This window comes from Anser anser (assembly GCF_964211835.1).
Source record: "Anser anser genome assembly, chromosome: 13".
Classification (NCBI taxonomy): Eukaryota; Metazoa; Chordata; class Aves; order Anseriformes; family Anatidae; genus Anser; species Anser anser.
The window spans coordinates 6,997,430-7,024,908 of record NC_139734.1 but is presented as its reverse complement, the minus strand read 5'-3'; the positions used below and the strand labels follow the sequence as shown (position 1 = coordinate 7,024,908).

Sequence of the window (27,479 nt, the reverse complement as noted above, 5' to 3'; positions counted from 1 at the left end):
TAAACATTTATTTCCCAGATAAGAAAAAAAGAGAGGCAGAAGCTGAAGTGATGCATGTATGGTTCAGAATAAATTTCAGAGCTAAGACTGGAATTCAGGGAACTCCCCAGCTTGCACTCAGTCTTGTAGATGACAGCTCTTTCCCATTAGAATTGCAGGGTAAACACTGTGAATAATTTCTCCAAACCCTGTTTTTAGCCCGATGCCACAGACATTAAAACAGGATACCTGTCAATTATAATGGATCCAGAGGAAATGCCTCTTGACGAGCAATGTGACCGTCTTCCCTATGACAGCAGCAAATGGGAGTTCCCAAGAGACAGACTGCGGCTGGGTGAGTGGTTTGGAGATTATTACTGTAAAGAATGATGATTTCTCATGCTCCTCAATTTCAATTGTATCTGTTGTATTACCCAAGAAGCAGCCTACCATTTAGTGCCAGCATACTCCCATCCTTTGGTGAGAACTGGCACTGAGCCACAGAACTTAGCATTATCCTTAATGGGGGGGTAACAAGAGATTTGGGAAGAAAAGCAAAGATGTCTCTCAAAAAAGTGATCACCTCTTATTGTTTTTGGAGAAGTGAAACCAAACTCTTGACAGGGAAGAAAGGTACCTCTGGGTTCTGTCCCTGTCAAAAGCATAGGGGATGATGGAAAGAGAAGTGAGTCTGAAAGGTGACAGTCTTAGGGTGAATTTTCTTTTGAAGAAGTCTTCAAATTCTTCAAATAATCAATTCTTTATCAACCATTCAAACTTGGCTTTGAGCTGTAAAGAACTACCAAGAAAAATGAACCAAATTGAATTCAACAGCTCAGCTCCTTGGGTGATGGAGCAAGGAAATGTAAAACGCAGACAGTGTTTGTTGAGAGAAACGGCAACATCTGTGTGCGATGATGAGTGCAGGGAATGTGTGTGTATGTGGGGGTGCCCACAGTGCCTTAGCTGGAAAACATGGAAGAAGGAGGAAGACAGGCAAAAAATAAAAAATAAATTAGAAGATGGTAGGACATAGGGTGAACCTGGCAGAACCAAAAAGCCAGACCACGATACCCAGTGTAGCCTTCTGCATTATGGGTCAGAGCCCTCCGAGCACACTAGGTAATATGGGCCCGAAAATTCAAAGGAAAGGGAAAATAAGAAAGATTATCACCTGAAATTCTGTTTTTTTACAGTTTTTACTTCAAAAAAATGCCAATAACTGAAGGGTCAAAGGGTCCTGACTGAGTGCCTTAGCTGGCTGTCTCTGTGACTGTGACTCATGAGAGATCAGTCTTCCACAAATCTATGTTTAACCTGGCCTCTGACTTTCCAGGGCTTGAGGATAACTGTATGTAATGTTTTTACCCTTAAGCCACATATATATCTATATATATATTTAGCCTTGCCTTCAGCTGAATCCAGATTTATTTATTCTACTCTGTTCTGTCACATACTGTATTGCATTAAAGTCATATGGATATAAATCATACTGTTTATATCCATATACTGCAAATATGTGATACAGGTTTCTGTCGACTACCGGTCTGCGTTGTGCCTGGGTGCTGGAGTCTTGGATTTCTTGCAGAGCTAAGGATGCATGTCTCCCTCTTATCTGATGCAGACTATTGTAAGCCCCCTTTGGCTCATTCTTGACTCTTGCTTCTCTAGGTAAAACACTGGGTCACGGTGCTTTTGGGAAGGTGGTGGAAGCGTCTGCTTTTGGCATTGATAAATCTTCAACCTGCAAAACAGTTGCCGTAAAAATGCTTAAAGGTACATATCCCTCTGAGATTCTCAGAAGACTCCACAGGGAACACGTGGGCAACAAGCTTCCAGTTCTCTGCTCCAAACGAGTCCCAAGTTCATTGTGTTCAGAAGGGAGTGGGTTTGCCATATGGGAGCAATTAGTCGTTATACAGTGGATGTTAACACGTAGGAAATGACAAGTGGGCTCCATGCTGTGCTGCTGATTAAGTCTTGTATTCCTAGAGGAGGAAAACAGCAGCTTCCAGGTCTGTGGGGTTAGGAGGGAAACAGATTATGGAATGTAATTACACTAGATAGTCTGAAATTGGATCTAAGCCTTCGATCACAGCCCTTCCAGATGTAGAACAGTTCAAGGGGCTGAAAAAAAGCAGTGCCAGGGGAATGAATTAGAGACAACTTGCTTCTAATTATTGAAATTAAGGAAAGCTTTCACCATTCGGCAGTGGGGAATGGATGAACTTGGAGACTGCTCTTTCATATTACATTTACATACAAAGCCTCTGCAGACAGCGCATGAATAAATGCATCAGCCAGTGCATTGGTTCGTGGGTTGGAGGATTTTAGCTGTTCACGTAGGATTTTTCAAAGGTACAGCTGATGCCTGTTGGATGGCTTTTCATAGCCCACATTGCTCTGCATCACTGCTGCATGACAGTATTAACCCTTCAGTACCATTAATCAAGAACTTCTATCACAGCATTTGCCTTCCTGGTGCTCTGCTACTTCCCATCTCTCTGAAGTGCCAAATCCATCAGTTTTTCACCTCTCTGGACCTCCTTTGAACCTTGTCTGCCTTCTCTGCATTAGCCAGTAGATCTTTAGATCATCTTCTCTCCTGCTATTGTTTTCTCTGATCCATGCCCATCTCCAGATCCATCCCTGAAATAGCCTAGAAGCCCCTGATCCAGCCAGACATCCTTCTCCATCCCAAACTTACTGGCCTGGGTAGCTCTGGGCTTTCATTCACTTCCACGCTGTGCTTCCCAGCCGATCCTCATGTCAACTCTACCCTGCCCACACATAGTCAGCAAACTCTTTGACAGTTTCTCCATCTAGTTTTACCCTTTTCTCTCCCAGTGTGACCAGCAGCCTCCTGCTCTAACCTGACCCTCCCAAACTAATATGCCCATAATTCATCATGTTTCTGAATAAGCCAGATTCTCCAGTGGGAGTCAAACCATTCAGAAAAAAAGAAAAAAAAAAAAAAAAAAAGGCTCTGGAGATGTTTGCATTACTGTAATTCTAGCATATCTGTCATTTCCACAAAGCTGACTGGTATCTGTTCTGGCTTGAAGGCTACATCTTAACGTGCTAGATTATGTGAAGCATTTCAGAGGCTGTTCTTTTTAGATTTTACCAGGCATGTGTTCCAGCTCATGCCAGTGTAAATCAGGAGTGTCAGGAGTGATGCCACCCACATACATACCCATCTATAAACACTGTTGACTGAAGAAATCTTGGGCTTGGAATAACTCCTTCTTTATGACACATAGCTTGGTGAAAAAGTTGTTTATGGAGAACTCTACAAACAGATAAAGAGGTTACATTTGTCACACTGAGTGATCTGTTATGTAACTATTTCTTCATTTTTAAATCTTAAATGATTTTGCTAAGGGAAAAACAGAGGCAACAGGACACAGCCATTTTGTTAAAATACATTTTGACCATGAAAATTTTGGAAAGAAGACAGAGGAAATAGGCCAGTATATGAACAGAATTCTGGCCTGAGAGTGCCTTTCTTAGCTTTGCCAGCAAAAGAGAATAAAAGGACAGTGTAACTGGCCAACCAGTGCTTTGTCACGTGTCGAGTTCATGGTTAACACATAAATATGGTCCCCTCTGCTTTGCTCAGATGTGAATTTCCTGGGTCGATGAGATCTCACAGGACTGAGATTCAGCAATGCTGTACATTCTCTAGTACATTTTGGGACCCATCTTACAGATGTGCTGGATTCTTCCATCACCTGCACTGGAGTGTTGCTCAGTACTGTAGAGAAATATATTCTGAGGTATCATGGAGAAGTACTGCTAAACTGCACATCACTGCTACAAACAGAGAACATTCTGCTGTGTGGTGTTGTTGCTTGGAATGATCGTTTGTCCCTTTACTAAGCCTGCAAAATTCAGTCCTTGCAAAGGCTCTCTGGTGTCTAATTTAGGGGGATTCTAATACAGGACAGTAACCCTCTGTAACCCATTCTAGAGAAAGGAAGAGTCACCCCAAAGATAAAGTGGTGTGCCACTTCATAAAGGTCAACAACAAACAATGAAGCAGCTGAATTATTATCTATGTAAGAGTCTGAGAGGCAGAGATACTGCGAGTAACCTGGGTGGCTTTTGTTTCCAAGTATAAACAGGATTTTGCCGTGTCCTGTTAAAGATATCCTGTTGAGTAAAGATGATTTTTTCCTGTTTATCTTAAGCAGAATGTGCAACTACTAATGAATGCAAGGCTTTAATGTCTGAACTGAAGATCCTCATACACATAGGACACCATCTGAATGTAGTCAACCTGCTGGGAGCCTGTACCAAAGCTGGAGGTGAGAAATGCTCAGTAAATAGGGAGCAAAGAAGCAGCACTTTCCAGATACAATGGCGTTTCAGTGTGTCTGTGGTGGAGTGTCCAAGCCTCATGCACATGTGGAACATGGCCACAACACATCAATGGCTTTTGAACATCTTCTAGCCACTGGTGTCACTTCTCTATATTCTTTTTCTCTGTCCTTTGTAAGCTTGTCTGCAAAAGAGAATATAGACTGCAGAGAGGCAGGGTCCTTAGTTGCAGTTAGGCACCCTGTCCTCCACATAGGCACCTCTGATCATTTCAAAGTTGCTTCTCCTCTTCTTCTCCCTATTCTTCCCTGCTTTATCAAGAGGTTGCACCAGGCCAAAAGGTACCTGAGGCTTCCTCTTCCCAAGCATTTCACTCTTGCCAGGCAAAGGCAGGCATTTTGCGTAGTATACAGGAAACCTTAGGCAGTCCAAAGCTGAACGGAGCAACAGCACAGATTTCCAGGGGGCTGAGCCGACATGACTTGCTGTACACCAGGCAAAGAATTTGCCGGGAAACGCAAACGTGAACCAAGGGTTCCAGAAATCTTAGACCTTTGTCACTAAAAACATCCCTTTCTTTCCCATACTGCCATACAAAGCATCCTTACCTCTTACTAGACTGTACTTTAACTTAAGGGTACCAACCCTCAAAGATGTCTCTTGACTGCTTACAATTGACCTTCAGAACAATCCCGAATGGACAGATTGAAGAGAGCTGAGGACAAAGAAACCAGAGTAAAATAAGCAAAGGGGAAGGAGCGAGAGAGATGGTGCACACATCTGTTATCATCTACGACACTGAAGCTATCATTTTCCCAAAGAACATGGAGTTGTCCACTAAAGCAGGGAAAAGAAAATTTCGGTAAGGTAGATGTGCTAGGATGCCAGAAAAGAAATGTTCCCTCCAGCAAGATACTCCCAGTTCCACAGGAACAGTCAGCAAACAGCAGCCACAGACACTTCTGTAATCTGGGAGCCAGGAACAGGGAACTTGCAGGAATTCTTGCAGCACTGCAAGCCCCAAAAGCTTGTATGGGAGGATGGCCACCTTTAGCTGAACGATTTAAAGGTCAGGTGCATAAGCAAGTAGCCTTGGCTAGTAGCTGGGACTGTGAGCAGAGAAATAACAGTATGAATGCTGGTGACTCTGCTGTCCTGCCAACGAGGTGGCTTAACACAAACACGTGCCTAAAACATGGCAGCATTATGAGGAGGTCAAGAGATTTTAACAAAAACAGTAATTCGCCCATAGAGCTGTAGCTGCCTAGCAAATCCATTTCAGTAACTGATCCAATACTGTGAATGTCCATCCTCTGAGGAGCTTTTTCTCCTGAGAGTCCCTGCGCTTCCTGTTCTCCACTCTGCTCCATCCTGATGGATGAAGTATCCTCCTTCTTCCCGGCTAGCTGCTAACTCTGGGTGCAGTGGCTGAGCAGAGCAGTGCAGCAGGGCCTTGCAGGGCACTGTGGAGCCTCCAGGCAGGTGCTGGGTTGTTTGTCTTTGAGCAATGCAACTGCAGACTAAAGAAAAATAGCCTTGAGCTCTCAAGACAGACACTGGGATAAGAGTTACTATTAAAATACCATCGCAGAATATGGTGTCTTCTCCTTCTTGTTAGGTTTTATACAACCATACAGCAGTATTCCTGATGAAGACTGCCATTAAGTATGCCCATATATTATTTTACCAATATAACAAGTAACAAATTTTAACACCTTCGCTGAGTGTCTGATGTTAAGCAGTTAGAACTAATGCATAGTACATGCTTTACAATGAAGAAATAAAATACAGAGAGGCCATGCCTAGGAAGCATGTCAAAAACATGAATAGATCACTAACTGGAGCTTTAAAGCTGTGCTGGAATCTGCATTTCCTTGGGGCATCCGTGAAGGACATTTGACTTGAGGTTCTTCAGAAGTAATGTCCCCCGGGGATCTCCTTTGCACTGCCAGATCCCAGCACTCAGAACCCAAGCGAGCAGAGTTGTGTGGTCAGCAGCAGAACCACTGCTCTGAGGTGGGTCCAGATGTGTTTGTGTGCTCACTGTGCACTCAGGTGCCCAACACCTGCCAGCTGCGGTCACCAGGAACTAGAAGTCCTGAGCTGGAAGTTCAGGAAGCCCAGAGGTGAGTGCTCAGCGTAGCAGTGTTATCAGAGGTGCACGAGGTACAAGCCTGGCAGAAATATGCAGTGTTATTACTGGCAAGCTATTGATTATTACTGTTAGACTGCCCCACCTCCCTTTTCATCGGATGATCTGCTTCCAAACAGCATTTGCCACCCAGCCTGAGTCAGGATGCAGCAAGCAGGATCCCCAAGGTTCGCTCTTCCTCCCACAACCTCTCTGCTCTCCTTTCCAGCCCTGCTTTCCACCTTTTCAGTCACTATAGCACATGTCCGACTGGACCAAGGAGGCGGGCTGCAGTACAAGTCTGTGTGTGCATTTCTGGCATCGCCAGAGCAAAGTGCTGCTTAGAGCTGTCTCTTTCCTGGATGGCCAAGTGCAGCTCTTAGCATTTTTCCTTTGAAGTTCAAACGCATAAGCCTGAAATACATTTCTGGACATGAAAGTAGTTGGTTACGATTGATAATAATGGATGTTTACATACATTCCAGTCCCGTGATTTTACCTCATCTTACAGGTGATGATTACAAAGCGCAGTGATTGTGCCAAAGGTAGACAATGCCATCTTTCCCTTTCCTAGTGGCTCACACTGAAACATAAAAGGATTTTTCAAGCAGATCTTAAGAACATACATAATTGTATAAAAGCAGCAATTGCACTGAACTCCACAGTAGTTTGCACGGAAATAAGAAAGGAAGAAATTGATAGGACTTTCCAGGCTTTCAAAAACTTCACACTAAATATTTCTGCAAACTTTTGATTTAGATCTGTCTAGGATCCTGCACGCTTACATTGCCTCTCTTGGCATCAGCTCCACCCAAAGCATGCAATTGTAAGGGCAGCAGAGAAAAATGAGGACTACTCCGTGCTATGGATCTATGTACAGGATAAAACAATGTTAATAACATAGTGGAGTGCATATTCTTATTTATCATTCCGAATTTTCTTTTGTCTATAAAAAAGAAATAAATACCAACTGTTAATCATCTAATGGAGAAAAGTAAGAATCACTACTGCATTTCCTTCTTTCCCTATCTACTACTGGTTGTGTGCTCCTGGAGTGCCAGTCCTCTGCTTCCTCATTTCCTCACCCGTATAACAGGAATGACAGTATTTCCCTATTTTGGAGAGGATTTGTGAGGATACGTTAACATTAAGTGCTTTGCAGTGCTTCAAAACTCATTTGACTCCCACTGTCTTTTCAGGTCCTTTAATGGTCATAGTAGAATATTGCAAATATGGAAACCTGTCCAATTACCTACGAGGAAAACGAGGAGATTTCATTGCGTACAAGGTAAAACATGACAGGCTTCTCATAGTCATAAGGCAACTAGCAACCATGGGCCATAAGTTGGATTGTTTTCTGCAGTGGCATTGACACAGTCTGGTATTTATAGATTCATCCCATCATAGAATCACTTGGTTTGGAAAAGTCCTCTAAGATCATCCAGTCCAGCCTTTAATCTAGTACTGACAAGTCCGCCCATACCCCAGCACTGCAGAGCCCTGGAGACAGAAAGGGAACCTCCCGCGATGCCAGCACTACCCAGCACAAGGCGGTCACAAAGAAATAGTGAAAAACTGCTATTAACTCAAAATGCAAGTCTGATCTGGAGATTTGTGCTTGGTACCACCAAAACCAGCTCCCCTCCTCCATCATCTGCCCGTTCCCATCTTCCGTCCTCACCTTCCCCTGTCCCAACCCCAGAGTCTGTGCAGTATGCAGCAGACTGGATCACAAACGTGGCCCGCATTACAACATACCAAACAGTTTTGGTTTCCAAACAATTGTATCCATCCCCACAAACATTTGTGCTAGCACAGAGTCGGCTAAGATACAGAGGAAGACGGAGGAGGCCAGAAATGAGCGGTGGGGAGGGGAAGGGAGGGGACTACCTCCTCACTGGGAAAATAGAGCACCGAAAGGGCTCTCGGATCCAAGCCCTGCCAGAAACCGGAGCCTTGCCAAGGTGTTTTTTTTTCAGATGACTCGATTATTGTTGTTATTATTATCATTATTATAGCTATTGTGTACAGGCACAGAAATACATAAGGTAATTTGTGTAAGAGAAGGAGGTTTTCCTGGTACAGTCACTCAAAATTCTTTTCTCACCATTGTTTTCGTGAATTGCAGGCACTGGTTACGTTTTGCTCCCCAGGGGACGGTGAGACGGCTGCATTTCAGTGTACATCATACTATATACCTTGAACTGTGATTTTTAGTGTGGTTTCCCAAGAAAGCAAGAGGTACAGAATTACAGTATCTCTGCTCATCTGTCAGTCTCACCGAGACAGCTTCCAGCTAACTTGTATGATGGAAAATTGGAAGAAGTAAATGGAAGGATCTGTATTAATAAATAGGAAAGCAGGCTTCATTAGTTCTGCTTTTCAGGGAACATCATGTTCCAGTGTGTGTTGAGCACATCTCCAGAGGACCCTTTCTCCATATGCCATTCCATTACGTATCTTTCAATGCCCAGGCGTTACATGATCCAAAGCTAACAATCAGTTTATGCCATTTCTAGTCCCAGGAAAATTCTGACCAAGCAGAGAAAAGTCTGGATGAGTCCAACAGCGATTTGACCGAACTGATCAAGAGACGCCTTGAGAGCGTAGCCAGCACTGGAAGCTCTGCCAGCTCAGGATTTATTGAAGATAAGAGTTACAGTGATTCTGAAGAGGATGAAGAAGGTAAAAGAAACCTACCTAATTCAAGATCTTTTATTAAGATTTCTTTTACTTCTTTTGCTGCTTCTTGGACAGCGTCACGCACGCTGTCACACACTTTACACTGCTTGACTTCTTCCAGAAATTGCAGATTCTTTCTTCTGCATGTGCCCCTCCAACTTTCCCACAAAAAGAGATTTGCAGTAACATATGTGTATAAAAGCTGCTCCTATTGTGTAGGAGGAGTAACAGCAATATTTTACTTCATTTTCATGAAGATTTGTTGGGGCCAATCTGTCCCCAGTCTCTCTGCTCACTATAAATAGTTCCCTTCACTTTTATCCCCAGATGTTGTTTTCCCCATAGCTAAATTATGTAATTATGTGAATAATGTAGGGTGAAACTTTTTGAATCATCTGATCCTCTACCCCCAGGTCAGTGGTTCCCAAACCAGTAGAGCTGTAGCTCTGTAGAGAACTCAGGAAGCTAACACTATTCAGAAGCAGGACTGGGGTCATCAGCATGGAACTGGCACCAGTGTTGAAAAAGTTCAGGAGCTGCTGCCCTAGAGTTGTGCTGTGTCTGTGATCTCTCCTAGATGCTGAGGATCTGTACAAGCGGCCTCTGACGCTGGAGGATCTGATATGCTATAGCTTCCAAGTGGCGAAAGGGATGGAATTTCTCGCCTCCAGAAAAGTGAGCTCATTGAAACATCAGGGCTGAACCTCTTTCCTACAATCATGGGCATCTGATATGAAGAAATCCAAATATGCTTTTGAGCCTGTGCAATCTGCTATTTGCTTTTGTAATAAAGTGTCTGAGACCACATTAGCTCTAGTGGTTAAGCAGTCAGCAGCACTGAAGGAGTTGTGAAGGAATATCTATCACCTTCTTGGCCAGAGACAGGAGTGAATGCAGATTGTAAGACCATTTGCAGAACTGCCTCTTAAATAAATGCAGAAAGGTTTCTTGTAGAGAAAGATCCTGCTGGTGTGGTCAACAAAAGCACTATTGAAAAATGAAGAGGGAGCACACCACTATTTGTTCAGCATGTCACTTATGTTGGAGACTATCAGCAAAGTCAGCACCTCTTTTGCATAGAAAAGAAAAAAAAAGTATGTTTGTAGCCTGTAGAAAGACTGCTTTTTTGTGTAAATCTAATGTAATATATATACCAAAGTACACACCAAACGGTAATTGCCTGTGTGAAACTACTGCAGTCTTACACACTTTTGCACACTGATGTGCAAATACGGCTGCAGCTGCTTTCTGATCTCTCCCAGATTTGGCACAGAATAATTAACTGGAAAATGGCACTCCCTTAGTCTCACTGTAACCTTGGAAGTTATTTCAGACAGAAAAATCTGAAAACTAACTGTGATGCTTGGTTTGTTATTTTCTCTTTTTCTCTTTAACCTGTTTGGCAACAAAAACTCATTTATCTTTCCACTTCCCAAGGAGGTCTCAGGCTTTCAGCTCTAGCGGTGGCCCGTTGTCCAGGCGGACGCTCTGATCTTGCCTGTCTTCATTCCTTCACAGTGCATTCATCGGGATTTGGCAGCAAGGAACATCCTTCTTTCAGAGAACAACGTGGTTAAGATCTGTGACTTTGGACTAGCCAGGGATATTTACAAAGACCCTGACTATGTACGGAAAGGAGATGTAAGTGGAAGAAACTTGAAATGCTAATCTCAAATTTGTATTCCTCCAGGACTCGAGCAGATTACTAACAACAGTTCTGGCAACGTGTTATGTCTTTTGCATTCTCAGGCAAGACTTCCACTCAAATGGATGGCTCCAGAAGCTATTTTTGATAAAATTTACACAACACAGAGTGATGTATGGTCTTTTGGAGTGCTACTATGGGAAATATTTTCCCTAGGTAAGAATGGCTTAAAACCCTTTTTTCCCCTAATTTATGGCTCTGTTGCTATGAAAAGCTTTTAACAAAAGATGGTAGGGTGATGCCATGTTTCTATTTCAGTTAGTACAATTGCACAGTGCGTATCAGGTGTAAAATAAAGTCACCGGGCTGAAGTCAATGAGAACTGTATCTGGCAAAGTACATGAAAACAGTGAATACCAGGGAGCAGAAGCAGGAATAAACCAAATCCAAAACACTGGACCTGACATTTGCAGTAATTGAAACCAACAGAGCACTGTGATAATGCAAGCCTCAATTGCTCAGGAGTGAAATATTTCTTTGAGAGCAATGAAAAAGTTCCCCCATCAAACTGTATTTTCCCCTAAGCTGGATGCTTCAGGAAACCACGCAGCCCAGAGGCTGCAGAGGATTACACCGCTGTTGACACAGTGGTCTGATGCTGCTGGTGGCAGACCAGGAAGCCCAAGGGAGTTTGCCCACATGACATTTTATCTCAGCTTGGTTATCTTCCCCACAAAATCCAAGTCAGATGTTAAGTACGAAAAATGTATTGGCAAGAGCTGCCATCAGGTTGATATGAAAGCCAGCCAGTGCTAGACTCTGCATAAGTCATTTTGGCAGCAAACAGGTAGAATGCATACTTCTCTGGCCATACCATTTGCAAGCCACAACGTTTTTGAGAAAAATAGTAACAGCATTCTTTACACACCAGAGATTTCATCTTCTGGTGCTGTTAGAAATCTCAGCCTCACTAAGATCTGGTTACTGTACAGCAGATAAAGCCCTGAAATTTAGACAAGCAGTCTTACAGACAGTGGGATTTTACTGCTCTCAAATTCTCCTTGCAGAGTGGCAAGTCCTGTTTTCCTGAGGGAATTTAGGAATGCCAGCTCTGGCTTCCTAATCAGCATTCGCAGGCAAAAGAAAACAAGAAGCACTGTCAACTTAAGCTGCTGAATTTTAAAGCTAACTGTAATCTGCTATCTTTGGTCCACCGATCAGTTGCAGTTAATGATTAGGCTCAAGATGCCAAGTCGAGATCTGGCTGCAAAGTCTGGAGCTATTTCTAACCTAAGCTTTATTCAGGGCTGTTAGCAAGGAACACAACCTGGTTCCAGTCCAAGCCTTTGATTTGGACTTTTCTCTAGTTTATATCAGCATGCAAAACAGAAAGTTCACACCCAGGTGGTTAAAACAAGTGGCAGGTGCTGCCTTCCCCAGAGTCCAGTCCTATTTATTTACAGCTTTGTTACTTTGGTGTAACGCTTCATGGCTCTGTAACAGCATCACCTGCTGCATGTGTTTTGAAGCACCACAGAAAGATGAAGCTCCAGAAGCAGGAGCAATGCCCCAGCTCTGATAGATGATTACAGAAGATGCATTATTAGCATTAGCATGCAGAGACACGCTCAGAGGGGACAGTCTCTCCATTGCGCATCTCCAAGGAAGCAAATGAGCTGAATAGCGATGAATGGCAAGAGCCACTTCATAAGGCAAACTAGTTATGCCATTCCCAAAGGTCCTGGCAGTGTTTAACAGATGTGAACTTTGGGTCATTTGGCCTTTAATACCTAAGACTAATAAAAATTAAAATATATTCACTGAAATTAATCTCTATTTTTAACTGTTCGGAAGAAAACCATTTATCTGCTTGCTTTTCATCTTAGACGGCCCCTTTTCTTAATGAAGGTGCTTACTTGGAACAATGGGCTGTCCTCTTCTGAGTTCAGGGGAATCTACTCAATTACTCCGAGGGCTGCCATCCGTAGGGCAGCCTCTGCCCTCACTATGACGTAGATCACAAACTACTTTCTTCACTCCATGGCACAGATTCAAAACCAAGTCGTTTTCTCTAAGAGGGTTTTTCATACAGATCATCCAGGCATGCCTGTGGCTTGGCACTACTCACATCTGCCGCTCACATGATAAATATTTAATTAAGAATTCGTGTCACTGATTGAACTCTCTTATATAAAAGTTTTACAGATCATTGAGAGCCAAGGGATGGAAAGTTCTTTGTCGTTGCTACAGGGTGCGTTTTGGCTCCCACTTACAACCACTGCTTTTTACTGGGTTCCACAGACTTAGCACCCTCCAAGCAAGGAGCAGACAGAGATTAGCAAAATGCACAGTTGGTTTGAGTGGGGGTCCTGTCGGGGTCAGAAGTTGAATGAAGCACGATACGCTTCCTCTAGAAAGGCTGGCAGACTGGACCCATTTCAGTGGTACACAGGAAATCAGGGCTTGAGAGGCTGCCAATGTTGATCTGGGACTGGGTTTGCACTGGGGTTTGCTTGATTTAAATGGGGTCAGCACACCTCATGTCAGGCAGTGCCAGCAGTTTCTAATACATCGGGAAGGCACTCACATGGCACTTTACAGAATGTTGTCATCCCTTGGAATTTAAATGTGCAGTGTTCAAAAGGCAATCAGATGTAATTACATAAACAAGCGGTGCCTGGTAGTATAATATCAGCATCTTATTATCCTACTAAAATAAAACCAAGATTAAAAGAGTGCTACTATATCCAATGCATGCCACATCTTTGAGCATTTTGAAACAGATTTTCCCCTAAGGAAAACATCATGTTTAGGCCTTATACCATATGTTTCAGCCTACATTTCTTCCAAGCTGTCTCAGCATCCCAAACCCGGGTTACTACGTAGTTCAGACAAAGTGCAGTGGTGAATGGAGGTGGAAAGGGAGATTTCCTCCCTTCTGAGATCTGAGCTGCCTCCAGCTAGGAGGAGACCAGCAGTAGTCAAAGTGTAAACTACCAAAAGATTTTGCAATCAAAAGTAATTCGTCATTGCCTTCCCTGTACTTGCTCACCCCAACACATTGCAGTTGAGAAGATCAATGACATTATCAAGAAAAGGTAACTCAGATTGCCAGATCAAGTGGAATTCTTGATCTTGAATGGGAATTCCCCATTTCCACTGTGTTGCCCTCAAGGTCTCAGTCCCAATCAATCTATTTGCAAGACTAATTCTTGTCAGCAATTATTATGATCATAATGACAGGCCAAAGACAAAACTAAGAAGGAAAATCGAGATGCAAAGCAGAAATGATGCTCCTGACTATTTCTAATCTACATAACTTCAGGAAACACTCTTGATACTGTGATCTGATGCTTACACATAAAGGCATTTCAGATGTGCCATGGCTAAGTGTCCCTGAGCTTTGAATGTCATTGGAACCTATTTGTTGTGTTGAGATGCTCTCTTAGGAAGTTGCCAGGATTTTTGTCCCCCAGTGCATAGTTTTGCAGACTGAGTGGTCAGATTCACAAAGTAGAATAATTCTGGGAACATCCACATTTTGGCACCCTCTTCACTGCCTTCTTCCAAAAGACTTCTGCTGGGCTTGTTGTGCCCCCAGGTGCACAGCACACAATGGTGTTTCCAGACTGGGGAAAAATATACAGGAAATAAATACGCAGGAATGTTGTAGACAGTAAATCATATATAGATTCCTTGAGGGCTGGATACAGATCCAGATTCCATTCAATCCCCTATGTTAAGACTTGATTAAATTTTCTTCCAAATTCACTATCCAGCCTCTAGGATGCCAAAATGTGAAAGACAAGGGTTGTACTACATGTGAAACCTTTGCTGAGGAGGAAGGGAGGAAATTTTACAGATCTTTCAGGTAGATCTACAATAGGTTCAGTAACCTTTCAAACTTCAGTGCAGACATCTCTCAGATTGTACCTGTGAGGTCCGGATTAGTCAGGTGCCAGAGCACTTTCACAAATTATATGTTAGTTCCCCTTATTCATGGTGCACTGTAAAATGCAGATGTCATACAACAAAGATCACAACCTCTGAAAGGCGCCCATTCTCTCATTAGTTGCAGAGAAAGCAGATTCATTTATTATTTCTCTGAAGATAACTATTTACACAGGAATGTGAGACAAATCTCACTCGTTTTTGATGGCTGGTAGGCCAGCTTTTGTGCAAGTTAACCTAACACTACCAGTCCCTTTCCAGAAGCCTACCTCTCAATTACAGTTGCCACGAGCTATTCTTCCCGGTTTCACACTAACATTTGAGTGGCCCTGAAAATAAGCAGCACTGAATTCACACTCAGAAAAGAAAACAAGGCTAAAAATGTGGAAGGTTGTTTCTGAAGGAAGTTTTACCTGCGGGACTGCATGAAACATATACAGTACTAGACTGATGAACCAGGACAGAAGGACTGCAATTCCATGCCTGGGGATGAGCTGCAAGGTTCTCCTGGCCTTGGGCAGAAGCCAGATGCCTAAAGCTTTCTTTGCACTTACTGGGAGAGGCCAGAGATGCTGAGGCAACAAATGGTTAGCAGGATTTTACTTGATGTGTATTCAATTAGTGCAGGATATCGGCAGACTGACAGTTTGGGAAACAGAACGTAACTAATTGAATGAGCTGGAACTTACCTATCTCTGACCAAGAGGTCACCTGAAGCCTCAGACTAATAGCATTTATTTCTCTTCTGCCATGTTTTACTTTGGAGTGGTCCTGCCTATATTACAAATTCAGAAGAGGCAGCATGACTGAAATCCCAACCCCTTCTGTGTTCTAGCTTCTTTTGCTGTCAGAGTCTAGGTAAACTCGAATTTTCAGCAGATATCACTGATGTGTGTTTACATCACTGGAGCCACCTCCTTGTTTCTCCCATCAGGTGCCTCACCCTACCCCGGAGTGCAGATAGATGAGGACTTTTGCCGACGGCTCAAAGAAGGAACCCGGATGCGATCTCCAGAATATTCTACTCCGGAAGTGTAAGACCTCCTGGCTTTGTGTTGAGTGCTACTACATGTCATTCAAGCCTCACAAAGCAGGTTGTATTGAAGTGTGGAGGAGGAAGGAGACCTCATCGCATGACAGCTACATATTTTGTATTTTGTTTTCAGAAACATTGTAGTTGTGCATGCCTTGGGTATCCTGATACCACAGATGAATTCTAACGAAATACCAAATCAGCTTGACCTTTGCCAACAACAAGATTAACAGATCTTCCCAAGTCAGATGTAGTTCCTGAATCTCAATTCAGGAGACTACTGTGTCTGACTTGATTTCCAAATCTGAGACAGAAACTAGGCATTTGTAACTACGACTTATTTCGGCAAAGCCAGTGGGACCTATATCGGTCAAGTTTAAAGTTAAGTGAAAACAAAAAGCCTACAGGCTTATTTGAAACATGGAAGTATGGATGGAAAAAGCATTCCACGTGAAACTACAGTAGAATTTCAGAACATGGAGATCTGAACGTGTCTTAATCCAAAACTACCTAAATGATGACCAAAACAAGCAGTAGCAGAAAGAAACAGCTTGGGAGCAAGCTCTTATCCTTTTCTTAACACCTGTGGTTTTTCTCTAGCTACCAGACGATGCTGGATTGTTGGCATGGAGTGCCCACAGAGAGGCCTACTTTCACAGAGCTTGTGGAGCGTTTAGGAGATCTTCTTCAGGCCAATGTACAGCAGGTACAGCAATACAACTATTTCTTCAATGAATGTGTACCTGTATAGAAGTGGATGTGTGTGGCCATGCATATACATGGACACAAGCACAGACTATGTTGAGCAGTGATACTAGATTGGACTTCATAGCAGAGGTTGCAAGGAAAATGGCTGCTGGAATGAGTAAATAAAATGTTAACTATTCAAAGGGGATTACAGTTCAAAACCAGACGTTTATCCATACCTAATAAGAGAAACTTACGGTACGTTAATTAAAAAATAGGCTCAGTTGCCCCTTAGAGTAACAATGGTGCTTTATCTCACAATTTTAATTAGATTCCAATATAGTAAGCTGCCAGTTGGTATGAACTTTCTCTCTCATTTTCTGAGCTTATGTTCATCAGTGCTCTTAGGAGCTTTAAAAGGATGCAGTTTAAAGCTCAGAAAGTCAATTACATAATTATTGATTTCGTAATAGTTAAATCGGTTTCCTTCTTCACTAAAAGCAACCAGACCAGTTATGTAACTGTCAATTCAATTTAAGAAGAAATCAAACACTCCCCTCCAGCTCCTTCCTGTTTGTAAACAAATTTAGTGAAGCTAAGTTGAAGAGGGCCCAGTTTGCAATATGAAGAGCTTGTGAGTTTTATCCTGGAACCAAAGCAAATTAACGAGACATAAAAATCATGGCAAGGGAATAGGGCACTAAATTGGTTCTCAGAATTAAAAGAAATAAGAAAGCAAAGGGAAACTTGCACAAATAGTTTTAAGACTTAGTCATTTCTGAAGATTTCTACAGTGGTGTAAATGACAATGCAGAGTTTATTAAGATGTGACCTGAATTCCATTAAACTTGCAGCAGCAATTCCTTGTAAGGACAAGAAATAAGATCCTTTAAGGCTACCATTTTAAGGAATGGCTCTTACTATGCTGCAACTCCTTAAGTTGCAGATAAGTAAAAAGTCTATAAGTAAGACAATACTCTTTTACCAATTCCAAATTCTGTTCAAATCGTATCAGCCATGGGGACTTTGACTTCCAGCCACTCCCTCCCTTCTCCCAGACATGTGGCTTAAACTTGGTTTGAGGTGTCCCCGAGACTGGCCCCTTGGAACAAAACACTGCAGAGCCATATGGGAGGGACATTTACAAGTTTTAACTGGAACGCTACAGACAATATTCAGCCATTTTATGTCATAGATTACCTGAAGCGAACAATTTCCCTCATACAAAGCCTTCTGTGCAGTAAGTGTTGGATAAAGCTACACATTTTAACTTACATGTGTTGTGAAGAACATCAATGAACACCTTACAGAAACATCATAAAGTTAAAATAAAATATAGTCCTGTCTCAGTGTAAAGCTCTGTTTCACATGATAACCTTTAACATCTGAGATGCAGTACAAGATGGATTTTACCAGCTTTGTGTTCTTTTGTGTTATTTATTATATAGGATGGTAAAGACTATATCCCACTGAACATCACGTTGTGCCCCGATGGAGAGTCTAACTCCAAAACTTGCCCTGTGGAAGAAAATTTGAACAACTGTGTCAATCGCTGGAGCGCAGTGGAAACTGGGTAAGAAAAATACATGGGTGAGTATGGGTGAGGGGGAGAGAGAGAGAGAGAGAGAAATAAAGATCTGATATAGCTGGGCACTGTTTGTTGTCCTCTCTCCATATGGCTGTTTTAAAGGAGTTGGACAGGCGCAATTGCCAGGGCATCGCTTGTTAGTTAGAAAAGAAGAAAAAGGAAGACTGGTATGGGAAATTGAGCTGTGTCAGGGATATTAATTGAGTTACCAACCAGTGCAGCGTCTGCTTGGGTTTTATGCTGACCCCTCAACTTTCTTGCTTTCAGTAACAACAGCAAGAAGCGACCACTGAGTGTGAAGACATTTGATGAGGTGCCAGTGGAAAAGGAGAAAGTGATACATGAGGTAAGCGAGGTGATTGCATCCTTCTCCAGCAGGTTCACAGATCACTTGTCACAAGCACCAGAAACAGTTAGTAGAGCTTTTGAAATGTGTTTGGTAAGAAAAAGCTTTAAATCAATCAGAAAATTTGGTCCTAGCATCTCACACATAGGTCTGTGTGACAACAGAGGAACCTGCGCTTAGTTGGACAAACAATTTAAAGAGAAGCTCATGCATGATTATCCTGGCTTTGATCAGGCTAAGGAGCTTTACCTTACAGCTAAACAGGAACTTATTTCAGCATGTTTTTGTTTTGTTTCCCGTAAGAAAATGGCAGCTCACTGAGAGGGCCCCTTTCGAAGGAAATGTGTCCAGAAGAGATTCTGGCTGCCTGAGACAGCCAATAACTTGCTGGTGAGGGTGCTTAGTTCAGGAAAGACAAGACCAAGATTCAAGATCCTGCTTTACTTGATTCAAAGGGCTTTAACTCTGGATTTTCCACACCCTAGGTGGACATATTTATTGCTAGCTTAATGGCTCTCTGCAGGTGGGAGGGTATTGGTTTCATTTGCACTCCAGTGGAAAACAAAAGCCTGTTTCATTGTGGAATGATGGTTCAGCTTGTTGCCTTCCCCTGAAACTACAGGTTTCAAAGGTGGAGGTTATTTTCTGTTTTTACTTCCTTATTTAAATGAAACAAAACTCATAAATGTCCTCTACAGTTCAGGTACTTGTGGGCTGCAGTGCCACATGCACTCAGTGATTCTATGTCACTACGGACAGCCCCTTATAATGCATGTTTGAAGCAGACACAAATTGGAAGAAATTGCATAGAAATGGAAGAAGGCATGCATCAGCTGGCTAGGAGCAGAAACAGGAAAGAAGGACGTGTGCAGTTTTATAGGAACAAGTCAGTCTATCTGCTCAGCTGCTCAGGGAACAGTCCCGCACCCTCCAACTACCGCTCCCCCTTGAGCAGCCAGCCCTTCCTCAAATCAGCTCTCTTGGGAAGGGTCAAGTCTCCAGCTACAACCTGTCCTGGACATATATCAGGTCCTTGACAAACAGAACATCTATCTCGTCTGTTCCCTTGTTAGCACAGCCTCGATGCCCGCTATTCCCTAGTATTTTGCCAAATGTAATTTCTGTGCCTTTATCAGTGCATCTTAGGGATTAGAAGGGTTAGCATTTTCCCTGGCTCTTGCATCTTTCCTTTTGCAGGATAAAAGTCTGTCTCTCTGAATCACGCAAAGACATTTAGTAGATAGATCTGGTATCAGTAAGAGATTACTGCTGCCAGCATGAGCATTACTTTCCTAAATGCTCCTTCTTGGCATTTTAAAGTCCTTACAAGGAGGGAGAAAAGCTTCAAAAAAAGGGTAATACATTAACAGATCAGCAGTGAAAGTGAGATTTCAATTGGAATCTTTTACAGTGAAATTGCAATGTGATCTACTTTTGGACTAATTAAGTGTACTTAGATTACTGTAATTATCTTAAATACCAAGACATGAATACTGGTTTGGTCATTATTTCAAACAGTTGCCCAGGAACTCTAAAAGTGCTCTACCACGCCTTCCTGCAATTGTGCTACTTCTCTGTAGTCTCTGCTAAGATTTTCTAACAATTTTTCTGTAAGCAGAATGAAAAGCAGTAATCAGATGAATTATTTCTAGACCACATATTTTACGGAGAAATAACAAAGATAAAAGGCAGAGAGAAATTCTGACAAAAGTTTTTGACAGATTCTAATTAATTTAAGATTTTACTTTATATATTGGAAAGCAGTTTCTGAACTGATTTTATTAACGACTGATATATTACCAAAACATTTATTAAAAAGCTTTTGCTTTTATTTTTTCTGTTTTAGTCAGATCGAATGGTAAAATACAGATACCTACAGTTTCACTTCCCATGTTGAAGTCTTTTGCTTTCTTGATTTTGATAGACAACACGTGGCTTGTGCAACTTTTCAGCATCAGGAAATATTTCAAATGCAAAGAAATCCCTTGGGATATTTAATATTTTGAAACTTACTTAAAACAAGGACTGTGAACTGGTGTAGCACTTAGCACAATAACAGCTTGATCTTAATCACAACCTTGAGACTCAATTTTAGGTGCAGCTGCATCACAACCTCAACTTTAAATCTAATCAAGATAGTTTTGTGGGATAGGTCGTGAAAATTTCATATCTCAAGCACAATTAGCCTTTTAGGCTATATATTCTTGCAAGACATCTGGATTTGCCAAACTGATACTGAACTTCCACTCCCCCCTAAATATATCTGTTTCTAATACAGTGTATTTCTTGTAGGTATTTAAGTTACGCTTTATCTGATGAGCGTAGACAGTATTATTGGATATATTCTTTATGAATTTCTGTCCATTCCTGTGTCTCAGCTGTCCTATCTAGATGATATCCATATGGCCTACTTAATATCAATTTCAGGTTTGAAAATGTCAAATTGTTTTTTTGATATGTTCATTTCAAGAATGCATTTTCAAAATACAAAAAAAAAAGCATTTTCAGTGCTGCAACAGCTACATATTGGTACATTAATGTACATTTAAAACATTTTTTTTAAAAAATGATCATCATAACTAAGGTAAATGTTCTCAGGCTAAACAGCATCATTATCAGTATCAGTTCGCTAAAAGCTGATGAAACTGGCCCTTATAAGAGACTATTTGGAGGAATGGGCTTGATTTCATATACCATGTGGCCATATCTCTGTGTTTCTGTGTTAAGCGTGTCACTAAATAGCATGCAACTGAAAGTTCTGATGCAAACACATGCCTTGCAGGTTTTTGGCTGGTATTCCATTCTACGTGATAATATCCATGATCTTGCAATTACGTGGAATAGCTGGTAGCTCCTACATTAAACTCCAGTACGCAAGCAGCAGTATATTGCACTGCAACATAACACCTACGGATGGCCACCTTGTTGGCCGTCTCCCCCTAATAACTGCCTAGACAAGGAGCCCCAACCCCTACAGGCCACCATGGAGGAGAAGCTGCATTCCCCTGCTCTTGTTTTACCTGTTCTGTAGCTGGAGATAATTTGATAAGATGAAGTTCTATCGACTTGCCCCAAAGCTGCATCAGCGCAAAATAATAGCCAGAATTTGTTATTTTAACTAGATACTTGACTTTCTTTCTCCACTGACTTTAATACTGGTTTAGTCTGACTCTTCTCCACACTCTCCCCTTGGCAAACCACTTCTAATTTAAAAGTGCTCCATGCTGTCACATCAATCGGCACTCTGCTGATGTCCTCTTCCTTTTGCTACACAGGAGTCAGACAGCGGGATGGTGCTGACGTCAGATGAGATAAAAAGCCCAAAGAGGCTGGAAATCCGTTCCTGGCCTTATGGGATCATGGCGTTAGCGTGAGTACTGAGTATTTTTTGTTTATTTCTTTGGAAGTCAGTGTTCCATTCAGAAAAATGCTTCCAAAGTTTACAATTTTGTTTCCGATTCCAAAAGAAAAACTGTTACACAATCTAAACAGGCTAGAAGGAGAAGCAACTCTGGGTTTCAATACTGTAATAGAAAGGTCACAGTTAATGTATTTTAAGATCAAGGAAACTATGATGTAAACTGCTTCCAAAAAGAAGCTGAACATAAAACACACTTCCAGGTCTCTGGAAGGAAGGCAGTATTGTCGAATTTATGATACAAGAAGGATAATTAACACAATAAATTGATTCATGTGATAAAAATGAAAACTCATTTCATCAGCTTTGAGCACATAAAGTCTTATCAATCAATTTAACTGTTTTTTCTTTTTTTTTTTTTCAAAAAAGTCAAGTAGACTTTAGATACAGGACTTGCAGTTTTGCATCTGATGAGATGTGAGAAAAGTTAAGAAGCAATGTTTAGTAAAGGAGAGTATAGATATATGGATGAAATGTTTGATAAAGAATAGTATAAGCACTGCAAAGCTGTCTAAGGTACATTTACCAGAACTGTGATTTCTACACTTGTTTTTTCATTACTATGATGACAGTCCCCCAGAGAACTGGGGGGGGACTACCTTTAAGCCTACCACCTACAGGATCCTATGAATTGCATTCTTCAGATCTGTCTTACAAACAGAGGCTATGCCAAAGTCTGATGTACGTTATCCGTTCATAGTACAGACCATCACAGAACAAAAGTGGATACCTTCTTAGCTAATAGTTCTTTATATTTTTGTAGCAATTGGGTAGAGACAGAGAGTAGACCTAGTGGTGAAACTGGTCTTCTCCGTTTTTACCTTCCTGGAAAAGAATAATAGCAATAGTAATCCATTTACTGATTCAGATGTCAATGTGTAGAATTTCAAAGATTAGCAACCCAAACTATTTTTAAAAAACAATTCTATAGCAAGGATCTCTGTGTCTGTTCAGTTAAGTAAGCTAATTAGATTTTAACTGAATTGCCTAGAGTTTTCTCTGAAATCTATTGATATCTATTGGCTTCCTCTTTATTAAATTTAATGATCTTCCCCACCAGAGCAATTCCTTGTTCTTTATCAAGAAAAAAATAGCACGATTTCTGCATAGTAAGGGAGAGAGAACATGAGAATGCACAATCAGAATATAAGACTATTTCAGAGGAGCTGCAACTCCCTCATGCAAAGAGAAAAGCAAGATGGAAGAAACTTGTCTTGCCTTATCAGGCCTTAAAACCATAAATTACCCTATGTGTGTCTGATGGCAGAAGAGGAGAAAGAGGAAAAGGGCAAATGTTACATAGCAAAGGCTAGAGAGCCTTGAAGTATTTTGTGTGTGGCACTGTCACAGCATCGTACCTGGTGCAGGACTAGCGGAGAGCCAGATGAGGTTCCATGTGTCTGTGCTGAGAGGATTTCTGCACAGCACAACACATTGCTATGGAGACCAAATGGCACCAGCTCTAAAAAAAGCAGCTCAAATGTCAAGAACTGCATTGCCAGGATACTTACCTGGTTTGATCTACCTCTCTGCTGCATGATGTCATGATGACACTAATCCGGCACATTCACACACACAAGCAGCCTCCCAGATAGGATTTGTCCTAAAGGCTTCAGTCAATCATCTCTGACTGCTATTTCCCCTACTGCATTTTCCATCCCTTGGATAAATAGTTGGAGGGAATCGTGGAAGAGGAAGGCTCTCTCTCCCCCCTTCCAAGCCTTCTGATGAAAATCAGAAAATCAACAGCCAGCCAGATGCAGGCAGAAACACAAAAATTCTGTAACAGCCTGTTCTTTCGAGATTTCCAGGAAAACCTTCTGAACTGCTATCAGGCCCACTGGGAGTGACTGTGAAGTAACACCACTCTGCGGCGTTCAGGGAATCTCTGCCTGACCCCCAGCATGTGGGGCTGTCCCACTTAGAGCCAGTGCTTCCATGGGATTCCATTCACCATGAGCTCTCTGATACTTGCTGTGCCAGCCAGACCACAAAGATCATCTTAACAAAGGTCTGCTATAAAAGCAAACAGGGCAGCAAGCTGTTTGTTGTCTCCTCATTCCCAGGAGCATAGCTACCTCTAAGCAGACAGAGGTGTGCTTTTTCTTGGACAGATCCTTCCCCGAGTGTTTGGGGTCCAGCTGAGAAGGCTATTTTGTCAGCTGTTTGTATAACCTTGCCTATCACTGGAACAAATAACATTTTTTTTACATAGTTGGAGAGCATCTTGATGCCCTCGTTTGAGGGCATGACACCCCTTGGCCCGTCTGCACTGCTGACTTGCAAAACAAGCCTCAAAAGCATATAGAATAGTCTCCAAATGGCCAACGGAGGTCAGAAACGAGCTCTGGTTTAATAGGGGAGATAAAGTCACCCCTGTTAATTGTATATCTCTCCTTATCAAAAACATTTACCCTGGATCCTTTTCAAATGTCCTTCTTTTATAAAACAAAACTGTTCAAAGGCTTAGCATGTTTTCTAAACCATGGCGGCTGCATTTATTATTTTTGCCAAAATCTTGCTGTTTATTTATCTTGTATTCATTTCTCTGTCAAGTTTAAAATTTGGCAACACTACACACCACGGTGTGTCAGTGTCAAGAGTTTACTGGAGGTGAATGTGATACTCAGGGCACTGTTAGGCTGGGCTAACCATTTCTGAGCTCTCAGCATTTTGTCCTGCTGCAGTCTAAAGCGACAGCAGTAGCTGTAGGAGGGACAGAAAGACTGACCTGGATAATGACACCGGAGTTAGCGTTTGAGGAAGCATGTTCAGCACAGAGGGGACTTCATGACGGGATGACTCTGTGTCAGGTTTCATCTCGTACTATTAACAGGCTACTGCCAAGCACTGCTTTCGAATTCTCCCAGAGCCTCTATAATCAAGTTATTGGTTAAAGCTATAACAGGTTTAATTCTGACAGGTTTGATATCTGCTCGGTTGTCCTCCCTCCATCCCTCTCCCTTCTTTTCCCCCCCAACCCAATTATCCTCAGTTGCTCCGAAATCACTTGTTTGGATCTGGCCAAGGCCAATGACACTGGCCGACTGAGGCTCAGCTGATGCGCTCTGGGCGCTGGATGCTGCATCCAGATCACATCACTGAGGGCTCTGCCTTTGCCAAAGCCAAACTGGGCCTAAGGCAAATCAACAATATTGAAACAAAGTGATTCTGCTTGGGAGCAGCAGGCATTCACGTCCGAATGCAAGGTGCCCAACAACAATGCAACCCAGGTAATTGGGACAGAAACCTTCTGCAACATCTCAGAAAAATGAGCTATGGAAATACTTTTGCTCTACAGCAGAACTCAGCTTCAGCAGATTTTTCCTCCGTGATGAAGATGCTGAGATAGCAAATGTACTTCGCGTTGTGTCATGCAGCACCTTGCACAATGACCTGACTTGAGCTCTCCAAATACAAGAAACTTTGAGTCAGTACCTACTGGGAGAGTTATGCAAGCCAATTTTTTCCTAGGATTATAATATATGCTTATAGTGGCAAGGACTCCAGCTTGGTTTTGACTGCAGTGCTCTTCATCTCACTGCTTTTAGAGTGCTGGAGCTAATGTCAGAGGCTTTTATTCTGGGTGGTTTGAATTTCAGATAGCTGACTGACTTTGCCACACATGCAAGGGGACACATACTTCATAACTGGGTGGCTTTGGCCTCTTAAAACTTTATTCTAGATATGCTTTGTGTTCAGAAATGTTTCACAAAACAATGTATTTTTGATCCTAACCCCTTAAGCTTTCCTTGCCAGTAGACTACTGATCGCACTGATAAAGCCAGAGGGGCACCCAGGATTAAATTCCTACTGCACAGTACTCTGTCCAGAATGCATTAAAGCAAACTGCATCAGTAATAAGTATCAGGGGAAAAAAATAACCCTTTTATTACTTTCATTGCTGAAAAAATAAAGAAAAATAATCTCTGTTACTCTGTGCCTCATTAGACACCTATGATAGCTGCTACAGGGCCCTGAAGCTCCTACAAGTTGTTATGAGATGCAGTCAGGAGACAAACAGCTCTACTTGGCAACGCTCAGCCCAATTTCTCATCTTTCCCTAAACACAGCTTCTGAATAAGCCCACGATTTCTACATGGACACAACAGACTATTAGTTTTTTCTGCTCAGGGCAAGATACTTGGGCGTTTTATTGCAAAGCAGTAAGAGCAGCTCGGCAGCACGGGTAATAAGTGCTGCATCTTGCAATGCAGTCCCACACTGGACAGGGTGATTTTCTTACAGTCACCTCTCTCTGTGCTCCTCTTTATGTTTCCGATCCTTAGGTTTAGGCTATTAGAAACTGCCTCCCTCTCAGATAAAAATAAACAGCCCTAGTCATGATCTGCCAGCTTCTTGGCAATTGCAGTGTTTTTCTACCTCTTACCGAAGTCTCTGGTTCATACAGAAGGATGAAAAATCTCATTAACTCATTTAGGCTTTCTAACTATTACAGGATTATCCTCTGTGCTATCTTCTAAGCAACTTTGGCCCCTCTTTGGGAAACTTAAAAAAATCTTGTGAAAGATCACTTGACATTCAGGCTAAGTTTTCCTTCATCTAGTTTAATTCCTAGACTTTACAGCTTCATCTGTATCAGAAACTCTGACAAAGCACAGTAAAAATGGGAACTGAAAATGGCTCTCACTACCCACACCACAGCACCAAACTAAAATGCACTTGTTCAGGTTTGTGTCTGGGACATGAGAGCCATGAACAGAGCGGGGCCCCACAGACACCGCACATACACGCAGTGGCACGGAGCACAAGCACTGTGCTAATCCATCTCCCGGGTATAGTCCTATTTACTCACCTGGCAGCCTTTCAGTTAGGTTCCTCCACCTAGGAGGAACCTCTGTCCCAGACCTGGTTTGAAATCTCACAAATGCAACACTGGCTGTGGGCTCAGGGACACCACAGGTACACATCCTGAAGTGCTGGAGGATTTCCCAGTTATGATGAATGTCGTTCTCAGCTCATTTGCTGCTACCAGTTTGCATTCTTCTCCTCCTCCACCTCTGGTTCCTCCAGTGCTTTCCTTGCTTTTGTGCTTCCCACCATAAACCTCCCTAATTTGCAAGACCCTTGCTGAAGGAGAGGAGTCAAGTGCCTTACCTTGCCTGAAATAGTACATGTTCTTGGAATGACCAAAGAGTTGGGCACTGTGTAAAATGGGACCAGCTGGGGTCAGTGGGCAAATGGATTTCAGCTGAATGTCACCTAATTCACACACCTACATCTTCACCGCTGTGCTGTGGTGAGAATACTGACAGCCACGCGGGGCTGGGCTGACACATTCACAGTTAGGAGCAGATTTATCAAAACTGACCATCTCTTTTATCACCTCCTGCAGCTGCAGCGTTCAGGAGCTCAGCAAAATCAGGCTCAGGAAACACCTTTTGGGGTGCTGTAATACCAAGCCAGGACAAGCACTGAACTAGGAATGGCTAGTTTTTAATAAAATTATTTAATTGCATAACCATTATTATCTTTTGTAGCTATATAATTGTATGATTAATCAAATCTAATGACTCAGTCAGAAAATATTGATCTGTGGGGCTGAGGGAGAAGTTTTTATCTTATACAGGATGGTACAACTGGCTCAGAGCATAAGGGGGTTTGGTTTCCTCTGAAGCATTAAGCCTGACCACTGCCAGAGGCAAGATGCAGATGGACTGATCGTCTGATTCAGT

General features: G+C 42.3%; 2 protein-coding genes across 8 annotated transcripts in view; one reads left to right on the top strand and one right to left on the bottom strand.

Moving 5' to 3' along the window:
• The window catches only part of LOC310880783 (uncharacterized protein), a 302,960-nt gene that overhangs the window by 168,396 nt on the left and 107,085 nt on the right, over positions 1-27,479 (bottom strand). The gene's annotated exons all lie outside the window — the stretch shown is intronic.
• LOC310880776 (vascular endothelial growth factor receptor kdr-like) overlaps positions 1-27,479 on the top strand; it is a 137,059-nt gene that overhangs the window by 100,940 nt on the left and 8,640 nt on the right. Inside the window, exons 17-29 of one of the 3 annotated variants that reach the window (XM_083797098.1) lie at positions 199-334; positions 1,651-1,755; positions 4,173-4,289; positions 7,633-7,721; positions 8,953-9,118; positions 9,693-9,790; positions 10,634-10,756; positions 10,865-10,976; positions 15,646-15,745; positions 16,345-16,450; positions 17,880-18,004; positions 18,287-18,365; positions 21,641-21,735. In XM_083797098.1, coding sequence (XP_083653224.1) covers positions 199-334; positions 1,651-1,755; positions 4,173-4,289; positions 7,633-7,721; positions 8,953-9,118; positions 9,693-9,790; positions 10,634-10,756; positions 10,865-10,976; positions 15,646-15,745; positions 16,345-16,450; positions 17,880-18,004; positions 18,287-18,365; positions 21,641-21,735 — 1,451 coding nt within the window. The remainder of the gene's footprint in view (positions 1-198; positions 335-1,650; positions 1,756-4,172; positions 4,290-7,632; positions 7,722-8,952; positions 9,119-9,692; positions 9,791-10,633; positions 10,757-10,864; positions 10,977-15,645; positions 15,746-16,344; positions 16,451-17,879; positions 18,005-18,286; positions 18,366-21,640; positions 21,736-27,479) is intronic. The other 2 variants (XM_083797099.1, XM_083797100.1) reach the window with 2 other exon arrangements.